Here is a 24295-nt window from a genome sequence, read left to right as displayed (position 1 = left end):
CTGAATAAAAAAAAACAAACAAACCAAGATAAAACCAAAAAGTATATCTTATACTGTATGTCTTATTAGATTAGACCTATTTAAATCACACCACTTTACTGAAGAAGTAAGCTTTATCAGGATGCTGTGTCCTGCATGGGTTTTTTCTAGACATTAGTACGTATTATTTACTCATATAACAGCTTCGCTCGGTTGCTGTTGGTTGGACAGGTATTAATCTAAGTTTTTTCTGACAATGTTCTTCAGAATCTCTTCTCTTTTGCTTAGACTCTTGTTACTAGTTTGTTATAATTTTTCTGATGTTTTTTTTACTTTTGTGAAGCAATTTATAAAACTAGTTTTTCTAGCAAGACAAGCTCTTGCCTTGAAATCATCTTGTTTTATCTATTTAGGTTAGATAGAGACTTCCTTGTCACAACTGCTTGGAAGTGGTCAGATCTGGCTGCCTGCAAGATTTCCCAGCACAGATCCAGTACACACACTATGGAGAGGTCTTCATATGACACTACTATGGAACGCGAAGACCCCACTGCCCAAAGCAAGAAGAATTCCTGGGACATTAATGACATCAAACTTCCAAAGGTACTGTAAATTATACTCAGTCATTTAGTGTTCTTCTCTGTGACTGCTTTCTTTAATGAATCATATGACAGACAGCACAGTAATTTGCTAAATAATAAAATACTATAAAGTATAGATAATACATCTGACTTAGTAAATGGACTGTGTTTTATCACTTGTGTTATACTTTATAAACACATTTCTGCCGGTCTTGCTCTTAACATAGCTAAACTTCTTCATGTTCTTCAGTGACAAATACTATTTGCCCTCTTGTAGATTATAGTTAATATTATTACATAAATCACCAACATACAATGTAGATCTATAATAAAGAGTATGGGAAGCAATAAAGCAAACAAACTAAATTAAAAAAGATGTTACTGATGCATTGCAGGTCATTCAATGTTTTAAAAAAATCAATTTAATGATTGTCAAAACATCAATTCATCACTTAGTATGTTACTTATCACCTATTATGCTCCATATAATGTCCCATACATAAAGTATAATGTGATACAATATGCCTATATTACTTGTACAGTTGCATTTTGCACCTCTGTCATGTAAAATTACACACTGTGTTGTGCAGCTATTTCTGAAAGCCAGTTACTAAATACTCTAAATGAAGAAAGATATTGATTATTTTATTCAGTGAATAATTATATGTATACAAGTAAAGATGCCTTTGCTTCCCTACTATGTTTCATGACACATCACAGTACGGTCACATTTGGGTGATAACTCCATTTTTATTAAAGATAACACATGTTCACTAGATAGATGATAGATAGATAGATAGATAGATAGATAGATAGATGATAGATAGATAGATAGATAGATAGATAGATATTCTAAAAAAAATCTCAAATGAGGAAAAAATAAGCAAGGCACCTATAATACACACAAGCGCAAAAATATACACGTCATCCAGACAAAGGACAGAAGTGAACAAGATGCAAAAACAAGAAATGCTATGTATGTTGCAGATAGGAAGATGCAGATAATTAGTGTGGGATGAGGAATAATGGGACAAATAAAAATCACTGGGACACCACATTATGGCCATGAACTCTGTATTGTATCATTATGAGAAATGATTTAGCAGTGGACGGCCTGGGGCTAGAGGATTGAGTGTCAGGCACTCCGGTTGTACAAATAGTGCGTTGGATTTTTTAACGATCGCGAAAACTATGCTAGAGTTAAGCTTTTTGCGCTAGTTGAGTTGCGTTCGTATTACAAGTTCCAAAAAAAAAAAGCGTTAACCCGAATAGCTAGAAAAACCTAACTGTATTTTCTGCATGTGTGTTCATGTACTCCCCCATAGAAATCAATGGAGAAAAAAGTGGGGGGGGGAACACAGAGATCGCGCAAACACCATCACATTTTCGCATTCCCCACAGAAGTCAAAGGAGAGAAAAAAATTGTTAAAAAATAAAACACCCATCGCGCAACATAGAATTTTCGCGTTAGCAAATGTTAAATATTTAAAGTAAATACATAGTTAAAATCTTTATTAAATATGAATATTGCATAAATATGTTTTATCATGTTTTCATCTACTTTGTGGCAAAGGGATGTAATGCACTTATATATATGTCTATATGTGTGTACATATATATTAATGTTTTTATATGTGTATATATGACTGTAAATACATATATACACACACGTAAATACATTAATATTTATGTACACATACTGTATATAGACATACAGTATATATATACATACAAATACATATTTAGCAATATATATGTATGTGTCTAAGTATGAAAACAGAATTGTGTATGCACTCTCACCATCCGTGACAACTGCCAGGGTGCTATAATATAGTAGATTAACTGAAGTAGAAATAAGCACTCACTGGTCTTCTGGCATCTGTGACAAAAGATATTTATTTAAATTGTGACGTTTCGGGACAATCAGCGTCCCTTCCTCTGACAAAAAACAAGTGAAAAGTGCTAACTTTTAAAGGCCTGTGTTCCCTCCCCTTCCTTTCAGGGCTACCAATCACTGATAGCCAGTAGTGCTGTTCAACATATCCGTATAATAATAAACGTGTGAATATAATTAAACATCGTGTGAGTGAAGTGATATGTGACTTATGCAGTGCGTGCCCAACCAGTGAATGTAAATAAGCTTATGCGTCCTCCCCACGAGCAGACGATCTTAAATAAAATCAACCGTATGTCAAACCCTGATACAGTGATGACACTGCCATATGTGCATCCAAATGGAAACATATTTATGCAATATTCATATTTTTTATTGAGGTAATTTAAACATATACAATGTGTGTAGAGTTGCCACAACTTAAGTAGTTCAAACATTGGGATACAATTCACGATAATAAAACAGTGTACAGTCAAGTAAGGCTATAATCCAAATGAAACAGGCATAAATATCAGTAACCTCATTTTTGCAATTATATATACCTCTTCTTAAATATTTAGGCCACTCTTGGACCAATGTAAAATATAAATACGCACTTGAGGTAAGTGAATTAAGTCTATAGCCGCTTTTGGGCTTAACATTAGATATATATATCACCAACAAATTATATAAGTTTCAACCATTATGAATGACATTTCGGTGTTCTGTACATATATGAAGTACACCCATCAATGAACCATCGCTGTCTAGAAAAATGCAAGTGATCAGACCTATCAATACAGTTAATACCAAGATACTATCAAACATATAACAGATCTGTTAGCAATCTGTCTACTCTGTTCCAGTAAAGGAGATGAGTTGCTCACATTTCAAGGTGTATTTAAAGCTGAACATTTTTTAAGATCATGGAAATAGAATATGGTTGGTGGATGAATTAGGTTATTAATATGGAGAGAAAATAAATGTTTCTATAGGATTCATTTTCCTTTACTTACGAAGTAAGCTCAATGGTGTATGGGGGAGGGGAGTAAGGGATAATGGGGGTTTAAGGGGTAAAGGGAAAAAGGGGATGAGGGAATGGGGGGGACGGGGCCAAGAGATAAACTTTTGAGGCTGGGTTAGCAAAGAATATATATAATATTGCAAGGAGAAATAGAAGCTAGGAATGAAGTTTTAACCACATGAGATCCTCAGTTAAGTTTATCACCCCTCCAGGACTTTATTGGCATTAAACTGATATGGGAAGGAATATAAGTTATATCTCCCCTCTAAGATTGTTGTCACCACTGGACAGGATGGAAAAGGGGTGTTGGATATGACACACTCTGACAAGCAGAGTGGGAAAGGGCGAAGGGAGATATATGTCCCATCTATTTTAACCCTTTCGTGACAGGGTTAAAGTGCCTACATCGGAACAACTGTTCCGATGTAGACAAATTGAAACTACGCGATCGTGCATACGATCGCGAGATTTCAATTATTGGATCGCATCTGGGGGGCGTCCCTACAATCCTAGGAACGCCCTCCAGACCGCGATTAAATCCCTGAAGCACAGAAGGCTTCAGGACAGCCGTTAGTTATGACGTTCCATTCCGTCATAACGGCTTTAAAGCCCAGTCTAATTATGACGGAATGGAACGGCATAACGGCTTTAAAAGGTTAATATAATTTTCCAAACATTATTTTCATCTAAAGGCTGTAAAGTAATAAAGAACTAGGGAGACTGTTAGACCCAGATAATAGTCGTCATAATGCCCAGAATATTCCAGAATGGGGTGAACTCAGTAACCAAATTTGTTAACATATTCCCTATTAGGCAGTGAAAGCAGGTTTCACTATGTAAAGATCCACAGTATATGGGGATATTATTCCAATTGTACACTAAACCATCAAGTGGGGGAGCTAATACACGTGATAGGATTACTGTAAAATTTTTATAGAAAGCATGAGCTCCTGACTCATATTATGGACTACCAGAAGCTCTTAACCGTACAAACTAGTGTAGCCCATATCAGTCCTGTGGAATATATTGTGGGAGTATTAACTGTGAAAAAGTGCAAAATTGACTATCTGGACATAAGTATGTTTAAGTTAATTAGGGATTGGTCCATAGTTAGTTTTATATATATATAGTCTTCGGACCTAAGGCATTAACTTATCGTATTAATACAGTCATTGCCAGCTGACTTCTTAATATCCATTATCCTAACTAGGAGTAAGCCTGGGTATGTTGTATAGAGAGATAGTTTCGGCACCAGGACTACGAACCATATTCATGACATATTAAGCCATAGCCCAGGTTAAAAAATAGAACATATCAGTTGGCTTCCTTCACTAATTTTAACTGTATGTGTGCAAAGTAATTTTGGCTTTATCTTTCGGACTCTGAAATATTGGTGACTAAATAATGTCGACTAGGTTGCTAGGCAATTTCACTGGGATAGTGTTATAACAAAACAAAGCCCCTTGGGGGGGCGGAGCTAGCCGCTAACAGGAGTAGTTGTGCAGTGAGAGTGCTCCTGACTCTGAGAGTTTTAAAATAGATTAAAAGTGATTCTGAGCCCATAGATTTCTAATTTTCAGTTGCAAAACTACCTAGTATCTCATGCAGAGTGAGTTTATATCCTGTTGCTCTGAGGACTTGCTGACTTTGGAGCCGTGTTCTGCTCTCTAACTAAAGACCAACCAGCCTTGTACCCGGCACTTAAGTAGAGGCTCTGCAACTGCTCCGGAGGGTCCGGGATCCGCTCCGGAGCAAATTACAGCTGTAGACCTCCTTGCTCAGAGGTAATATAGACCACCATAACCGTAACCGGAGTCTCAGTGGTAACTCTAAATTCCGGCACCACTCAGCTCTACATCAGCTTCCACTCACCTATCCGGGAGCTACAGACAGAACCGTCCCACCTCACCTTCCAACGGACTTCAGGATCTTCTGTTCCTCACCTACAACGGGCCCCTATTGCGGCCTCTTCATACTGCGGCCCGGATTCCCCTTGAAGTTTTGGCGCAAAACTCCGCCATATTGCCGGGCACCTCGCTTCCCCAGAACAACGAGATCAAGGTGAGGCTTGGGGCCGCAGACCTTACACGCCACTCAGGCGTAACAGCACTTCAGCCGTTCCTGCCGCGATCTAGTGACACTTCATTTGGGGGGCCTTACCTGACCTGGCTTGCTCCGGGAGCTTCATCTGGAGTGAAGGCCCTTTCGGATCACTATAGAGGCCTCCGGTCTTAAAGTGCGCAACTTACTTTAGGCGCGAACACCCGCCATCTTGGAACTTCCTCTGCCGCACCTAACTTGGACCGCTCAGGCTCTCAGCAGCACGGCTGATAGACGCACGGTAAGACTTTCCTCTTTTTCTATTTGTACCCTCCCTGCTCTGAAGCTCGGCTGCTCCGGTGTGCTCTGCCTGAATACTCCATATAAATATACAAGGCCCTGGTGTGCTGGATTGAGGGCCCTACCCCCTATATAAGTTCATAGTATCCCAGGGAAGGTACCTACCCTCAGAATACTAAGCAAGGGGTCATATATAAGAATATAGGGAGTCCTGTTATTAAGACCCATTTAAAGACTCGATACTTTCACAAGCACTAAGGAGCCTTGCTGTTAAGACAAGCAGGGGTCCAACTCGGGAAATTGAGAGGGATAACAACCCACAGAACTGTATTGAAACAAAGGTGTTAACAGATCGCATGACTGGGGCGACCTGAATAAGGAAGCAGTCCCCTAACAGGCTGCCATAAGTCTCTATTTTTGTGCTACAACTCCTAATCACTTTGTTTCCCTGATAAGAGGTCTCGCTAGGCCCAGGTTTAAATATAATTACCTCTCCCCCTTCATTTCCCACTGAGGCCTACTCAGTGGGTCATATCCACATTCCTTGCCCCACATTGTCATAAGGTGACACATTCCCCTGGGGGAGAGGATCAGCTCTGTTTTGGAACTCTAAAATCTACATCTCTGCTTGCACTAAATATAAGAAGAGTTGCTATCTTCCATCACAGACTTCCACCATCTTATTTTGCTAGCCACCTGAGCCCTACTCCTCTATTGCCTCAGAACTGACCTCTATCCTGGACGTTGTTGCAATAAGTATTTAAAGTATTTTGGCTGCTGCATCAGCTTGTGTATCTCTGTAGCCCAGGCTCAGAGTGGAGTGTATCTTTATTATTCAGGTTGTCTTCTCATTTTGACACACAAGGGTTCCTTACACTAAGCTAGATACATTCATACCCCCTGTAACAGTTGGCCCCTTATTTGTGTTTTGACCCATACCATTGGGTGCCTACATACTTTATTTTTTAACACCCAGGTCCTGCCCTATCCCGTAATATCCGCCTTTCATTATTGGCTTGGAAGCTGAGTCCCCTGGAGGGTATATACCCTCTGATTATACATAGTACCCTTATCTTATTGGGAGGGGCCTCTACACAGATTAGCTACTCCTCTTTAGCTTCCTTACCCACTACCAACGAGGGTTTATTTCCCTAAGAGCTGGGGGTCACTTCCATACACTCTCTCCATCCCTTTCCTGCTGTTTGTGATTGCAGCAGGTCATACCCTCATACCTTTTTCCAGCTTGGCCCAGTGAGGGCAAATTCCCTGGAGAGAGTGCACACGAGTCCTACTACACCATTTGTTTCTGTTGAATGTTGGTCGGGATAAATTCCTGACAATAATCACACTATCATAACTCCTAACGTCTGAAGTCAGTATGTTGAGCATGGCTGCCTGAACCAAGATTTACATCAGGGGGACTATGTTTTAATTCTCTCCAATTTTTTTTCTTTCTTTATCTTTTTGTATTCAAGTGTGGTTTCTTTTTTTTTTTTTTTTTTTTTTTTTTAAATAATTTTTTATTAAGGAATAGGAATTACATTAACAAGTATCATGCGATTACAGGCAAACATAATACGATTTACAGAGATGCATGACATACTGATTGTACAAACACCAACATTACTATTTTATACCACAGCAAGATGTACATTAAGGTTCCTCCATTTTCAGTTTTATTCTGTTTTCCGTATTCGGGAGAACAGCATGGAGTCTCACCCATTGTGTAACAAAACTTTGCAATAAACATTTTCCCCGTAGTAAAACATAACGGCCACTTTTGGGCCGCTGACAACCAGGTAAGATTAGGGTGGGGAATGTGAAGGGTAAGAATTGCAGGGCCACTTTTGGACCCAGTTTGTGAGTTTAACATTAATAATACAAACAAATAGAATAAATTGCTTATAGGAGCCTTGTGGGTCTGAGCTATCAAGGGGTGTACAAACTAATATTTGCCAGCGTAAGATCTCTTCAGTAGCTGCAAGACAAGCAATAGTGTATACATATTGTTTATACCGAGAACTAGTAAAGCATTGGTTGGGACCTTTTATAAAACACTAGAATCTATATTGTTAAGGGGGTAGTATGGTTAATCAAGGGATGGAGCAGACTTTAACTCAGGTAGTTGCCTACCATCTTAAATATGTTTCTGTGTTGGGGATTAACAATGCGGCATTCCACAGTAGTTAGGCCAGGTTAGCTCAGGGATTTAATATGCGGGCAAATTGTGACCTTATCGGGGGGAACTAAATACATATCTGGCCAGTCTCTAATGTTTTCAAATGGCTACACCGCAGTGAGATTAGGTATCTAAAATCATTGCCTACTCTGTAATGCATCACTATAATAATCCAGTGTTAGAGTGAGTGAAACTGTGGTGTCTCTGATAGCATGATGCACAAAATATAAATAGTAATGGACACTAATTACATCTGACTCAGAAGTTTTGCATAAATTTCTCAAGTAAGGTTATATATACTTATCTGATATCAGATAGACCCCTGATAATAGCACAATTATAAGGACACATACAGCCATTCAGCTAAATGGGAAGGCACAGCCATTTAAATTTATGTATAGTGACCAGATTATGGGGAGGCATATATACCGGTATTTTATCCAGGATATTGGCTCAGAGTGCTCAGCATGGACATATTGCTTCTGTGAGCCAGTATAAGGGCTGTGAGGTAGCACATGAAGTATATTGACTTGAAGTCTGCTGGAGATCATATATAGGAGCAGCTGGGGGGATACATAAGTTAGGGGGGTCCCAATACCTCATCAAAGGGATCATCAGCAGGGGAGCTTCCTATGCATTATTTACTTATAGGGGTAGAGGGGCTTATATGTCAATTGGGTGATGATGCATAAGGCCATGTGGGAAGTTTTTAGCAATATTTGGACACAAATTAATCCACTGTTTCCCCCAACAAACAATGGGTAATAGTAAGGTAGGGAGGAGTAAATATACATATATGATCCTTATGGAGCTAATACAGCTGTCTGGTAACTTATAAGGTTATGCATAAGCCAATACAGTTAAACTTAGCAAAATAAGAGAATACAACCGTTGGGGCTTAAACAAAGCATTGAGACATAGCAATTCAAACCCAGTTATAAAGAAATGAGTAATCATATACCCCGCATTTAAGCAGCAATACCATCACCCGGTTTAGCCCACGCCAGTCTTTTAGTCTTTCACGTTGCCGCATGAGCCAGCCCGGTTTCCACGGCTGAGAGGGGAGACAGCATCTAATGGTGTTAATGAGCCCAATACAACCTGGCATTGCTGCATTCTCAGTACTTTCTTCTCCGGTTCAATTAATCGTCCATACCATGAGGATTCATCTCCTGGCTGGGAGAAGCTCGCTGCAGGATCCGGGCATACTACATCAGGCCACAGGGTTTCCAACAAACAAGAAACAGACATCGGCAACTGCTGTCTCTCACAGGTAAGTCCGGGCCTCTCAACTGCTGTGTTATTGGCCTGGCGGCTCTCACTCTCAATTGCGTAGCTTTTGCTCTGCAGCAGCCGCACCACTGCGCACGGCTCTGCCATTCCGGCTCCAGAGTTTAGGATAGGGCAGTGCTGGGTAGCGGCATTTCGACACTCCGTTTCTTCACCCGTACTGCAAGTTAGGTTGCCAGAGCCTTGCTCTTCAGGAGAGGTAGCTGCTTCCATGTACTGGATGTCTGCTCCGCTAGCGACCCAGGTAGCTTCTGTCAATGTTGTTGGGGGGTCATATTTGTCAGCCGAGTCACCTTTTATAGCAGGAGCCAAAGTGCCCGCTTTCTGCTGGTCCTGCTGAGCAAAGGGAAAGGCAGCAGCAAATCTCTCCTCGAGTCTCTGTGCATGTTCCTGCAATAGTAACTGCAGTTGTAAGATCAGGTAGGTATCCTCCATGCTCAGTGCCGTCGTTCGCATGTAAGGTTTGTTGTAAATATAGGGTATTAAGGTTCAGGCCAATGTGTGAGTTTAACACACTTGATAACACGTAGTACCTAGTAGAAAAAGGCTCCAGAGTAAGCTGACTGGCGTGGATAACTCAAAATCTGAAGGATTCTTCAAAATTTAAAACTGCGCACTCAAGGCACAGCTAGTTGTGGGGACAGGCTGAGGCTTCTATTGTAGGGGAAGGCCTCAAAAGAAAAGTCCGGTACTGAGGGCTGTGAGGCCCAGTCGTCATCCAAAACCCTATATCCTGAATGTTGACCTCTTCAGACAAGCTTCCCCACTATTTTAAGCAGGGTATTAAGGAGAATGTAGTGGTAAATAGGGAAACAATGGAGAAAGCTTGAGGAGCTGAAGCTCAGTGCGACCTGTAAGATGGCCGCCGCCCGGGTGTCCCCTCAAGTGTGGTTTCTTATTAAACATATACCATATACACCTGCTTGACCAAGAATCCTGTACAGAGCATGTCTCAAACTGCTAAAAAGAGACCAAAACCTTCTCAACCACCCAAGAAGACAGTTGCGGACCACTTTAAAGATCAACCTACTGGCAAAACTCAGTTATACAGAGAGTCTACTTCTGCATTGGACGGGAGCTATTCTGAAAGCAGCATGGATTCCCAGGCTCCTACATCAGACGCTTTATCTGCAAATATTGTAGATGTTCTAACCAGACATATGAACCTCCTTCAGGACATGTTAACTAAGGAAATTAAAGGGTCCACAGCAGAACTTCGTAGGGACATTGCAGCGTTTGGGGAACGCACTGAAACCCTAGAACGCAAGCAAGAAGACCTAGTTGTGGATAAAGCCCATCTACTATCGTACTCCCAGAGTTTGGCAACCCAGATCTCTGACTTGGAACTAAAACTAGCCGATATGGAAGACCGGTCCAGACGGAATAATTTGAGGTTCCGGGGGATACCGGAGGAGATTGGCTCCCAAGACCTGGAGTCCTTCGTTTTGGAATTTTGTGACATCCTGTTACCTTCCATAGACCCGCCGGACCTCTTATTAGACAGAGTCCACAGAGTAGCACGTCCTAGATCTGTCTCTCAGGACAAACCGAGAGATGTCCTAGCCAGGATCCATTTCTTCACCCACAAAGAGAAGATAATGAGAGAGCTGACCAACAAACCTCAACTACCAGCTAAATTCCAACAAATTTCAGTCTTCCCAGATATTTCCAGCTACACCTTACAAAGAAGAAGAACCTTTAGAAACATCACCCAAATTTTGAGAACGGAAAACATCAGATATAGATGGGGTTACCCAACAAAGCTGATAGTTTCAAAGAATGGAGAAACTCATACGATTATAGCCCCCCAGGAAGGTTTTGATCTGCTAAAGGAATGGGGTCTTACTTCAACTGAGCCCCGATCAGTGATTGACTCTTTACATCCCAAGAACCGGTCAGGAGTCTCAGACTTGGCCCCACAGCCACATCGGCCTAGCACAGTAGCCGACTCTTTAAATCCTAAAATTCAATCTGAGGCCTCAGATCTGGCCCCACGGCCACAACGGTCCATCACATGAAAGTGGACATTCCCATCTTTTCTATTGGACTGAGTATGGTATAATGGTTCTTCCCTATACAATGTATATTCTCTTATATGTTTTGCTTATAATCCTTACACTATGTCTAGATTCGCAGTAAAAGTAAGGAGTGGAGGAGCTTGTGATCCCTAGCATGAGGCTGTAAATTTATTTAAAGGCACTTTGCCCTTACCCTTTATCTATTCCTCCCTCAGTAGCTGGAGCTCCTGCAATTATTCAAAGTCGACTGAACTCTAACAGGCACACCCGAGATGATTGTTTAATATTGTTTATATAGATGCCTAGGAGTTGAATGTATTAATATGATATAGATCAGAACCACTACACTGAATGCAAAATTGTTTTTTTTTTAGGTTCATCTGAGAGATATTAGAGTTGGTTTATAGTTCACATTCCCCCTTAGATAGTCAATCCTCTCCTACAGGTTGCTTACTTGTACCCCCCCCCCCTTACACACGAAAATTTAGTTTGTGTTATCCCCTTTTATGGGGACTGGAGAAGTCAGTCTAACTCCTAGATAATCTTCTCCTTTTGGTGATCCATTGGTTCACCACTTTTATTGTTCGCACCTTATGTAGTTAATACCAGCCACTTTTAGTTGAAATTTACTGGTGTGCATTGTATTTTTCCATTGTATGGTTTACTTTTATGCTAATCTTGTTCCATTGTTTTAGGACATTAGAGGCTTGATTCCTTGTGGTTTCATTTAGATAACCTGAGACCATTGGGAGTCATATTTTGGTGCGCAGACCCAGGCAGGGTAAATTAAGTGAATAAACCCCTTTCCTTTCCCTCCTCCCCCCTCCCTCTCTCCCTAGCCTCACAATGCAGACAATCCCCAACAATATCTCCTTTGCAACCCTAAATGCTAAGGGAGTTAATTCGCAGGAAAAGAGAAGCCTTCTTACTAATTTTATGAATGCTCTAAAGATACAAGTTATATTTCTACAAGAAACGCACTGGCTAGCATCGACCCAGAACCCATACAGAACTCCCGACTACCCCGTAGTCTTTATGGCCTCTCATTCTGAGAAGTCTAGAGGTGTAGCGATTGCCATACACAAATCTATACATTTTGAACTTATACACAACGAGAAAGACAATCAAGGGAGGTTTCTACTACTCAACTGCAAATTAAATGGCCTCTTATTTACCTTGGCCAATATTTATGTCCTGAACCAATCACAGCCCAGTTTTTTGAAAGGGGTTCTGTCTAAAGTTGAGCTTCAGAAAGTCGGAACTATAGTTTAAGGGGGTGACTTCAATATGGTATGGGACCCACTGGTTGACAAGAAAATTCAAAGCGGAAAAAAAATTGACACATACACAATCAATACTGCTATCAAATTTCGCCAGTACATAATTCAACACAACCTATATGACATTTGGAGGGCATATCACCACAACAACAGAGATTACACTTATTTTTCCAGACCTCATAACTCCTATTCGAGACTGGACCACTTTTTCACTGACTCTTGGTCGCTCGATAGAGTTCTATCTTCACATATTAGAGTCTGCCCATGGTCAGACCATGATATACTCTTTCCACTGATTTAACCAAAACGTCTAGACCTAGTTGGAAACTTCCGAAACAGGTGCTCCAGGATAAAGTTTTTAGGGCCTTCCTTCAAAACTCCATAGTTGAGTTCCTGCGAGTGAATGAAACCCCTGGTATGTCATCCCAAACAGTATGGGCTACACTTACAGCATAAGTGAGGGGGATATGTATCAGGAGGCAGGAAATGCTTAGACACCAAGCTGGCACTTCTTTAGGCCTTCTTATATCTGAATTAAGGTCCGCGGAACTAGCGAATAAAAATTCCCCATCCTTGCCTCTAGCAGATAAAATTAAAAAACTCAGAGCACAACTGGCAGACAGGGAGTTGGAGAGAGTTCGGGAGTCTTACGCTCGATTTAAGAAGCTAATGTATTGCCAGGGTAATAAGGCCTCAACACTTCTAACGCATAAATTGCGAGGTAGAACTGCGGCAGCCAGGATATTGTCACTTAAACAGGGGACCGTATCAGTCTCTTCGCCTAAAGAAATTGGCGAAACTTTTGCGGCGTATTACTCGGAACTCTATCATCTCCAGCCCTCAATGGCCGACAGGGAGTCCTCTACGCAAAGCATAGCTGACTTCCTACAAAACCTAAATTTGCCAACCTTATCGGAGATAGATAAAGAGGCGCTCAGTGCCCCGTTTTTTTTAGCCGAACTTAACCTGGCCATCAAACACACTCAACACAATAAGGCTCCAGGTCCTGATGGATATCCGGTGGCCTTTTATAAACTCTTCAGGACTGAGCTAAATAAGATCCTCCTGAAGGTCTTCTCAGAGGCGCGAGAGTCAGGTTCGTTCAGAAAGGAATTCTTACAAGCAATAATTCTCCCTATCCCTAAGCCGAACAAGGATCCCTCCCAATGTACTAGTTATAGACGGATCTCATTGATCAACGGGGATGTAAAGTTATATGCCAAGCTTTGGGCTAACCGCCTTAATCACCTACTTCCGAAAGTAGTACATTCGGACCAGGTTGGGTTTACTTTTGGTAGAGAGGGACCAGATAACACTCGAAGAGTACTTGATATTCTCACAGAGAGCTCCAGATTTAAACAACCCATGCTGGCCCTGTCGCTTGATGCGGAGAAGGCATTTGACAGGGTCAGATGGGACTACCTATGGTATACTCTTGCTCAGTTTGGCTTACCAGGTGAGGTAATTACAGCAATTCAGGCCCTATACTCCTATCCTTCTGCAGTGGTCAAGGGTCTGGGATTTGCTTCTCCGGAAATTCGAATCACTAATGGTACTAGAGAGGGGTGCCCTCTGTCGCCATTGATTTTTGTGCTGGCTATTGAGCCCCTGGCCCAAGCCATTAGGAATTCCCGCATGATACGGAGCATTCGGTTTGGCAGAGAAGTCGCAAAGGTAGCCCTGTTTGCTGACGACGTGACCCTATTTTTAACAAATCTATTAGGCTCTTTGCCTGCTCTTCTTGACCTTATATCTAAATTTGGCACTCACAGCTATTATAAGGTCAATGTCCTCAAAACTGAAGCTTTACCTATCTGTATTCCTACATTTGAATTAGATGTTCTTCGAACGTCATACTCTTTCCAGTGGTCGCAAAATACCATCTGCCACCTAGGGGTTCAGCAAGGCCCTGACCCAAAGCTAGTAGTTTCCCTAAACTATTCCGCTATTATTAGAGAAGTCACTGAACTCACCACCTCCTGGAATTTTAGAGAGATTTCATGGCTAGGCCGCATAGCATCCTTTAAAATGACGATTCTACCCAAAATCCTCTACTATTTTCGTTGTATCCCCTTAATGCTCCTAGCAGCCTCATTGACAGGCTTCAATCCCTTGGTCAGAGCTATATATGGGGCAAGTCTAAGCCCATATAGCAGTGAAAATACTCTAGAAAAGCTATGAGCAAGGAGGCGTAGCCATGCCTAGCGTTCAAGGCTACTACGAAGCTGCAAGACTTTCCCACGTTTTGGCATGGGCGGACAAGGGGGAACTGCAGGGGTGGAAGGCTATAGAAGTGTCTGACCTCCCTACAGGGCTAGGACTATCTGACCTACCCTGGATCCCCGATTATCGGTTAGATACTCTAGGGATTAAGAATGCAATTATCAGAGATAATTTAAAAATATGGCAGGCCCTCAGAAACCTTCCTGACGTCGCCCCACATCCATCTCCTATACATTCTATTCCGGCACTACTTGCAGCCCTACCTGACATGCATATACTGCAATGGGGTGAGTGGGACTTGAGACTGATATCCCAATTATATCCCTCGGGCACACTACTTATTGCGAGTAACTTAGGCTCTATCGTTCAGGACCCTCCACTGTGGGCCACATTTGAGTACTCCAGACTATATTCCTTCTTACTATCCTGGGGATTTTCTAAAGTTTCCAACAGACCCCTGACCACATGGGAGAAATTGTGGCAGCTTCGAGCTAAGACTCCCAAACTCATATCATTCCACTATAATCTAATACAGACGTCCACAAACCAGGGTAGACCTTGGCAACTTAGGGCCTGGGAGGGGAACTTATCCAGACCAATTGCGGACAAGGACTTACACATAGCTATGACTTTAACTAAAAAGACTGTACATTGTGCAAACACTCTAGAATCATACATGAAGCTGTTCTTGAGATGGTACTACACCCCTTCCAGACTTTCACAGATGTTCCCATCAGCATCCCCCCTTTGTTGGAGAGAATGTGGACAAAGGGGTTAAGATATTCATATATGGTGGGAATGCCCCAAATTACAGCCCAAATGGAACCAAATATCTGACCTCTGTTCCGCTCTTGGCTTGGCGGCCCCACTAACCCCTGAGATTGCCCTCCTACATATATTCCCACGAAGAGTACAGACCCCCTGTCTAAATTGATAGTCTTTGTTCTCGTAGCCATGAAATTGGCGATAGCTAGAGCGTGGAAGCAAGCCCAACCCCCAGACATTACAGCTGTAACCCCTATAATTCAGGTATATGCCAAGATGGAACAAAGTTTTACTATAGCCTAGACAAGGAGGATCTATATTGGCAGATTTGGGAGCCCTGGTTTGTCTACCAAGAAGATCGCAGACAAGTATGTAGGCATAATGAGGCCCCTAGGTACCTCCTACAGTAAAATTTAGCTTACAACCTTATCCGAAACTAGCATTCAGCTAAAGGTCCTCACCTGCCCCCCCCCACCCTCTCCCTTCTGTTCTTGCCCCCCTTCCACCCTTCCTCCTGCCCTCCCCTTGATATGTGACCTATTACCCCCAGTCCCATTTTTTTTACCCCTCTCCTCTCCATTTTTGGGGTTGCTGGCCCCGCCTGGTGACTCGCATTGCATCCAACCCTTTGGATTATCAAAAGAGGTTTAATAAATGGTTAATACCGGCTGACTTTTCGAGGCCATTATAATATTTCTATAATATTTTTGGGTATTTTACTGTACTAATTTTTGCATCTAAGTTATGATAATAACTTCTGTTCACCTTGAAAGGTTTCCTAATTTTAGGGGACCCTATCTATGTATACCGTAAACATCTGATTGATATAGATAAAGATATACTTATTGCGATGAGCAGCAAAAAATAACAGCCTACACCCCGGGAGAGAAAGGAAGGGAGCCAAAGCAGAAAAGATGGTAACCCGGAAACCCCTACAGTAACCCACAAGCCTCCCCCTTTCCATAAGCATAGGATTGAAACAGGCTGAGACATACCTCTAACACAGAATACAACATAGAGAGAAGGAGGAGCACCGGCCCGCTATGTTAAGGCGTGCTGCCAGAGAGAAAGCGTGATAGAGGCATCCGGCTGGAGTTCGGCAGCTGGAGCTAACGAACCCCGCAGAGCAGGAAGAGGAGTGATCGGCACCGCGAGATTGGAGCGCGGGGAGACGCTTCACCAACGCGGCTAAACCTACAGGTGCGACAGGCTTACAGGGGTAGCTATACTCACAGGTCTCACTCGAAGCACACGCCGCCTGCTCAGCCCGCAGCGTCCGGCAGGGTGGATAAATAGCGGACGATACACGCTGCAGGGGGAGACCCGACTTGTTTCGGTGGAATCTTAGAAAGTGGAACGGGTTGTAAGTCAAATTCCCCAGAGACCTACAAACAGTGAGTACTATTATGCTATCTGTACTGGCTTAAACAATACGCGAAAAAGTAGTATCTCCCCAGACCAAAGGTAACAAAATAACGGAATGTACTATATAGATATACCTTTGCAACATTGTACACTACTACCTTAAGATTAATGGGGTATTCACTACTAAATGCTTAACTCCCCTGCCTATAAACGTGTAAATGAAATGCTAAGGTAACTGAATCTTCTAGCTCTTATATACTTTGGATACATTGCGTATACAATAAGACTACTGACTGCTTTGAATGATTTACTTAATCAAAATTATATACCTAAAAACAAGGCAAGATAAAGGGAAAATTAAAAAACAGAGGATTAAGATCTACTGCAAGTTTTGAGCGATATACTTAGCTAAGTCTTATAATTAAAGACAAACCAATCTAAGGGGGCAAACTGTCGGTATAATTATTAAATCTGATATAAACAAACAGCCAAAAGGCGAGAAATAAGGGACAAGGGATAAAGGTGGCGGTGGTAGGGGGGGGTGGAAACCAGCAAAAAAGGGACATACAATCCTCTTTCTTTTGACATATCCCATATCAAAGGAATAAAGTAATAAAAAGAAAAATCTTAAACAGTTATCCTACTCCCCTTTAAAACAAAAAATCAATCCTATACAATTTGGATAAGGGAGAACTGATAAAATAGAAAATCAATAGAGATTCTCAGGTCCCTTGGAGGAAAGATAGTAAGTCCTAAACCCACAATATAAAAAATTGCTACAAGCAGTAAAAACAGTTAAACTAAAAACACCAATTAAAAGACTAGGGAGGAGAAGGAGAGGAGAGAGAGAGGGTAAGAGGGGAGAGTATACAGCTAAAGCTGAGTAAAAATCAAAACTACTAACATGACCTCTAAAAAAGGAAACAAACAAGATAAAGTAAATAAGATCACCACACCACAAGGATCAAAAGTGGATAAGTACTTTAAAACAACAGATACATCCCTAACAAGTACCTGTGGAAGGTACACAAGGAGAAAATTTATTTTAAATATTAGAAGATAATTAATAGCAAAAAGATCACGGTACAAGAATATTATCAATCATTTATTCACGTTAAAAGAAAAGGCATTGTCACATATATACAGCACAATTATATTTAGGATTAAAGAGCAAAAGCAAATATATTGGGTGGGGTTTTTTGTTTTTTTTCTCTCTCCCTTTCCTCCTCTCTTATCTCTCCCAAGGAGGTGAAGGGCGACAGGATATTTTTTTTTTTTTTCTATTTAGCTCTTAAAGTGCAGAGCTGCTCAGGAGGTACATGGACGTTTTTCGTTTTTTCTTGTTGGTCTGTGTACGACTCTCATGTGTTGCGTGTTTTTTTTTTTGTTTTTTTTTTCTCTCTCTCTCCCCCGTTCCCCCCCGTTCCCCCCCCGTCACCGGCGCACTCTCACTCTGCTAGGGAAAATGACAACCCAAAACAGTCTTACCACCCATAAGCACTACCTATTAATTATAATAAAATGGACATAAAACAAATAAAAATTCTATCTCAAAATGCCAAAGGACTGAACGCACCCCATAAAAGACATATAGCTCTGCATAGTTTTCATAAAGCGAAAGGAGATATTGTTTTTGTTCAAGAATCCCATTTTTTACATAATAATGAACCCAGATTTACAAATAAATTTTATCCAACCATTTATCATAGCTCGAATACACAGAAACGAAACGGGGTATGTATAATAATCCAGAAAGATATCCCTTTTCAACTCTTATATATGGAAAAGGATCTGGAGGGCAGGTTTCTGTGCCTGGTTGGCTTATTATACAACAGACCCGTTACAATAGTTAACATATATGCGCCCAATACAGGACAAAAAGCATTTTTTAAGAAAATCACTAATTTGATAATGGAAAACATGAAAGGTACACTAATACTGGGCGGAGATTTTAATCTGACATTTGAGCCAATGTTGGATTGCTCAAAAAAAAAGAGTAATATAGCCAAACATGTAATTAAATCGGTTAAATCTAATTTGCTCTCTTTATCTCTCATAGATAGTTGGAGAACACTACACCCCACAACAAAGGATTACACATTTTATTCGGCCCCTCAACAATCATATTCACGCATAGATTATTTTTACATTGACCAAAACAGTTATTCTCTGGTTCAGGAAACAAAAATACATAATATATCTTGGTCAGATCACTCATATAATACGAGCGCAGCGACACAGCTTAAAGAAGCCCGTAACAACCTTAATACCTTCCTGAATAAAGGTGCCCAACAAAGGGCGCTAGCACTTAAAAAATGCTTTTTTAATGGAGGCAATAAAGCCGGAAAATTGCTGGCAAGAGCCCTAAAGAAAAAAATATTACAATCATATGTCTCAAAACTACAGGATGCACAAGGGAATCATATAGTAGGGAGTCAAGAGATAGCTAGTGAATTTAAAAAATATTACCAGCAATTATATAATTTAGACTCCAATAATACCTCTCAAAATCCTGAGCCCGAAAAATTGGCATATATAAAAGAAACGGAGGTACCTACCCTTACGGAAGCACAACAAAGGTCATTAGATGAACCATTTACACTACAAGAGGTCACTCAGACTATCAGGGACCTTCCAGCCGGCAAGAGTCCGGGCCCGGACGGTCTCAGTGCAACGTATTATAAAACTTTTACAGAAATGTTAGCACCGAAGTTACTTAAATTATTTAATTCACTCAATGAAAACTCATCTTTCATAAAGGAAATGCTAGAAGCAAGAATAGTGGCACTACCCAAACCGGGCAAAGAACCTAATAATACGAAACATTTCAGACCAATTTCATTACTTAATAATGATATAAAAATCTATGCTAAAATTATCTCTAGCAGAATAAATAGGATCCTACCTGAAATCATTAATACCGATCAGGTGGGATTTGTCCCGGGCAGAGAAGCACGGGACAACACTATTAAAACATTACACTTAATCAAATATGCCAAACTAAATAAGATCCCTTTAGTAACAATATCAATGGACGCCGAAAAAGCGTTTGATCGGCTTAACTGGTCATTCCTCCAGCAGACGCTTAAAAGATTTGGATTTGGGGAAAAAATCATTCAGCAAATATTCTATCTATATACTTGCCCATCGGCAAAGGTGAGAGTGAATGGTATGATTTCTGACCCATTTAAAATATTTTTTTAAAAAAAAAAAAAAAAAAAAAAAAAAAAAAAAAAAAAAAAAAAAAAAAGATATACTTATTGCATTTATTGTACAATCTTTGTTTGACCTATGATTGCATACAAACTTATTGAAACTGTTGTCATTTTAACATGTTTATTCTACAATAAAAAATATTTTGGAAAAAAACAAACAAAAAATAAAGCCCCTTATAAAAATGAAACTGCATATTGCCATATATAGGACAGTTAGCATTATCTTATAAGGTGGTACTGTTGGTTTGATATGTAGGTCATCTAGAAATAAATGTAGGGGCCAATATACTTATACTAGGTATTGGGAATAGCCTCAATGGTGGGGGCACTGTAAAATCTCACTTAGGGACATATAACCCTATCTCCTATTGTGAATTACCATTTGCTCTTAAGCCATTCAGAATAAAGTTGGTCATACCATTATCAGTAGAACTGATCAAAAAGGTAATAGTTGGGAATAAGTATGTGATGGAGTCTGCCACAAGAGTATGGGCCCTATACCCCGCGGCATTATACTCAAGAGTCCCATCCTTGGTTGGTTGTATTATATAACTAACACACTGAGATGTTTACTATCATCTCAATACTTACTATTCTGAATAAAAGTTAAATTATATGTTGTAGCGGTAGTACATCATGTCCCAAACCAGGGCTCAGAAAAGCAATCGACTCACTTCCTCGCCTATGTTCAACCATATCTCCCCTAGCATAATTAAGATATTAACTCTGAAGTTCTTCTTATATAGTGTTATCTCATCATTAACAACCTGGGTGTTAGGCAGTCTTTTCGAGTTAGCATTAATTGGAACAGAGCCCCCTCTGAAAATAAAATATTATAGTGCATGATGAATAAAACAGAATGTGATACCTATTTGCCTATCTATATAATCAAACAGTAAACGTTGTCATAACTGGTGCAACATATAGGGATGGCCTTATAACCAATTAAACAGGTGCATGTATTAACTAAAATCTTCTAAGGGAGGTAATAGCAACCATACGGCAAAGTCTCTGTAAATACAGTCATTGGTGAGGTATCCGGAATTCAACAGTCTTGAAAGGCATGCTGTTACAATGAGGGATTCCTCTATACAGGCTTTATGTGCTTACCCCACTCCATGTTTCATCTCTCTCCTGGTACGTGGTGCTAACAGCCATACAGTTATTCTCCATGGAGAGGGCTTCTGACTGGCAGCTTTTAGCGATCAGAGTATAACTCTGAAGTCGGCCATGATCGTAATAGCCTGTGCGATATTGCGAAGCTGAGCAGTTATTCTGTAGTGACTCTGCGTGAAATTTGCCCTCCAAGCTTTCAGAGAGGGAATCGGGGCAGCCAGTGCTATGTGTAATAGGCCATCCAAGAGCTGGCATCCATGAATCCCCTATGGACTCACATCTCCACCTCCACTGCACTCGGCAAGCAGCTTGATCTGTGGTCTCACAGTACAACGTGGTACATTAATTTTTGTGCGGCCCTGAGCATGTACTAGGAGCTTCTGCGCCCTCAGAGGAGACATATATCTCTGCCTCAGTATCAGCTGTTGTACTGGGTAAGACGTCAGTCGCTGCCTCCGGGTTAAGATTTCCAGCATCTACAGCATTTATCAGGGATTTGAGCCGTATGCAATATTCATATTTAATAAAGATTTTAATGCTGTTTGTCCCGAAACGTCACAATTTAAATAAATATCTTTTGTCACAGATGCCAGAAGACTAGTGAGTGCTTATTTCCACTTCAGTTTATGTGTGTGTCTAAATGTTAAAGCCATTTGCCTGCCTTTTATTTCTAACACCCGAGATCTCATATCTTTGAGCCCTTATAACTTATAAATATTTTTTTAAAATAATTTTTATTAGACAGTGTTAATATGAGTATAACTGTACTTTGTAATACATTTTTTAAGTGTTTTGTGCAACTTTTTTGTTTTGGAAAACAGGTAACTACAGCTCTGAGATCACAGGTAAGGACTGAATCGTAATTGGCGATTGCACTAGCACAATTGTGATTTCGCTCAACTTGCAATTTTAGAGCAATGAAAAAGGCTTGCGAAAAGACAATATCACTTGTGTTAAACCGTTTGCGCCTCACTTGTAATCTAGCCCACAATGTACTGAACTTAAATAAAAAAAACTCTCTCTTTATATATGTATTAATTTTTACCTGCCCTTGTTAGCACTGAAATTAAAATTAAGACTAGAAAAAGTGCCCCTCTTTGAAATCTTAGGAGATATGCACAGGAAAAAGAAAAGAATAGGATTGTTTGAAACTATTTATTGCTCTACTCTTTTTATAGGATATTTAACTATGTAATTTACTATGCTGACATGGAATCACTGAGATACAAAGTTAAACTGATGATAGTTATACAAAGGTTATGCAAGATGAAAATTTGCAAGACATTTGCAGGGTATGTAACACCTGGCAGGCTGCAGAAGAGGAGCTGCCTATGTGACTTGTGGGTATTGTAGTTTACAGAGTAGAGCAGCATCTGCATATACTCTACACCCCTCTTCTTTGGGGGGGGGGGAGATCTTGAGGCACTTATATCCAGGGTTAAGCAGATGGCTCATGTGAAACTGGATGAGTGGGTTTTATTATAAGTGAACATTACCATATTTAAGCTGTTTGTAAGTTTAAAAGAGTGTTTAGAGACAGGGCCGGAATGGGACCAAATATTGGCCTGGCATAGTTGCCAACAGTCCCTGATTTCCAGGGACAGTCCCTGGATTTTGTTGTATGTCCCTGGATTTTTTTTTTGTCCCTGGAAATGTCCCTGAAAATCTCTTTTGCACAACATTTGTTGTTTGCATATAAGTATATATATATATATATATATATATATATACACACACACACACATACATATATACAGATAGATAGATGACAAATAGATATAGTGTATTATTTAAATATAATTCATTCCTAATGGAATATTGTTATTATTATTGAATGGGTTCACATATTATTTGTCTTTCTAATTTTGATGCTGTGTTGTAAAAATAACCCTATGCCAGCAGCCCAGAATGTGTTCCAGAGACTGGGTAGGTGTAAGAGCTTGGTGCTGTAATCTGTATAATAAACTATGGATAAGTCTAAATTATACTATTACTTTCAAATGGGTGTGTTTTTATTGCAGAACTGAGTGGGCAGAGCAGTTGAACAGTAGGTCGTCAATACTCCAGTAACCCGCTTGCTTGCTCTGCTGCAAAGTGTCCCTGGATTTTTTTTTTAAATGTTGGCAACTATGGCCTGGCCATTTTAAAGCAGAGCAGCCCACTCTTCCCTCCTTTTGTTATTGAACTATACCCCAAAACTTACAAGTATAATGTACCAGTTTGATTGATTTACTAAAACATTAAGGACTAGATTACAAGGGGCCCGCAAATGATTGCGCTCTGGTTTTCACGATCGTTTGCTGGCCGTTTCAACTGCGTTCATATTACAAGTTTAGTGCAATCGCATGAGCGCAATCGCGATTTTATGCTAGAATCTGTGGTTAACTGTTTCATAAAAATAAAAAGTTGCACAAAACACATAAAAAATATGATACCCAAAGACAGCCCCCCCCCCCCCCCGACTTACACCAGACTGTGGCATAGGGAATTGGGCACTGAACTAACCACAGAGGACTGGCAGCGGATATTCCAAGCTGCTGGGACTGTCCATGTATCAGCTTGTATACAAGAATCACATTATAAACTGCTAAGTAGATGGTACCTTACGCCAACACGACTCAAGACGATATACCCTTATACATCAGACAGATGTTGGAGAGGATGTGGTGGGATGGGCTCTTTTTGCACATCTGGTGGGATTGCCCCCTTTTGGAAAGCTTTTGGACGGCCATATGAGCAGAGGTAACACAAATATCAGAAATAGAGATCCCAAAGACGCTTGAAACCCTGCTCTTCCACTTCCCATATAAAATACAAAACCCTATCAAAAGAACCTTGCTCATGCTGATGCTGACAGGGGCGAAGACCCTGATCCCTTCTCGGTGGAAAACTGCCCAGGTCCCCACGATTGGAGACTGGAAACAGAATGTTGGTGACCTCCTGCGGCTGGAAAAATTCCACTACATGAATATATCAAAAGTAGACGAGTACGAAATGTTGCTCCATATGTGGAGTGGAGACGTTTAGGAGGCTTTGTGAAGGGAGGT

At 40.7% G+C, this 24295-nt stretch overlaps 1 protein-coding gene across 1 annotated transcript in view; it reads left to right on the top strand.

Annotated features, from left to right (window-relative positions):
* The first annotated feature begins 424 nt into the window (after positions 1 to 424).
* Positions 425 to 24295, top strand: part of GCM1 (glial cells missing transcription factor 1) — an 83436-nt gene continuing 59565 nt past the window's right edge. The window contains exon 1 of the mRNA XM_053710382.1: positions 425 to 582. Coding sequence (XP_053566357.1) covers positions 484 to 582 — 99 coding nt within the window. The 5' untranslated portion in view covers positions 425 to 483. The remainder of the gene's footprint in view (positions 583 to 24295) is intronic.

Source organism: Bombina bombina, chromosome 4 (genome assembly GCF_027579735.1).
Source record: "Bombina bombina isolate aBomBom1 chromosome 4, aBomBom1.pri, whole genome shotgun sequence".
NCBI lineage: Eukaryota > Metazoa > Chordata > Amphibia > Anura > Bombinatoridae > Bombina > Bombina bombina.
This window is presented reverse-complemented; position numbering and strand designations above follow the sequence as displayed.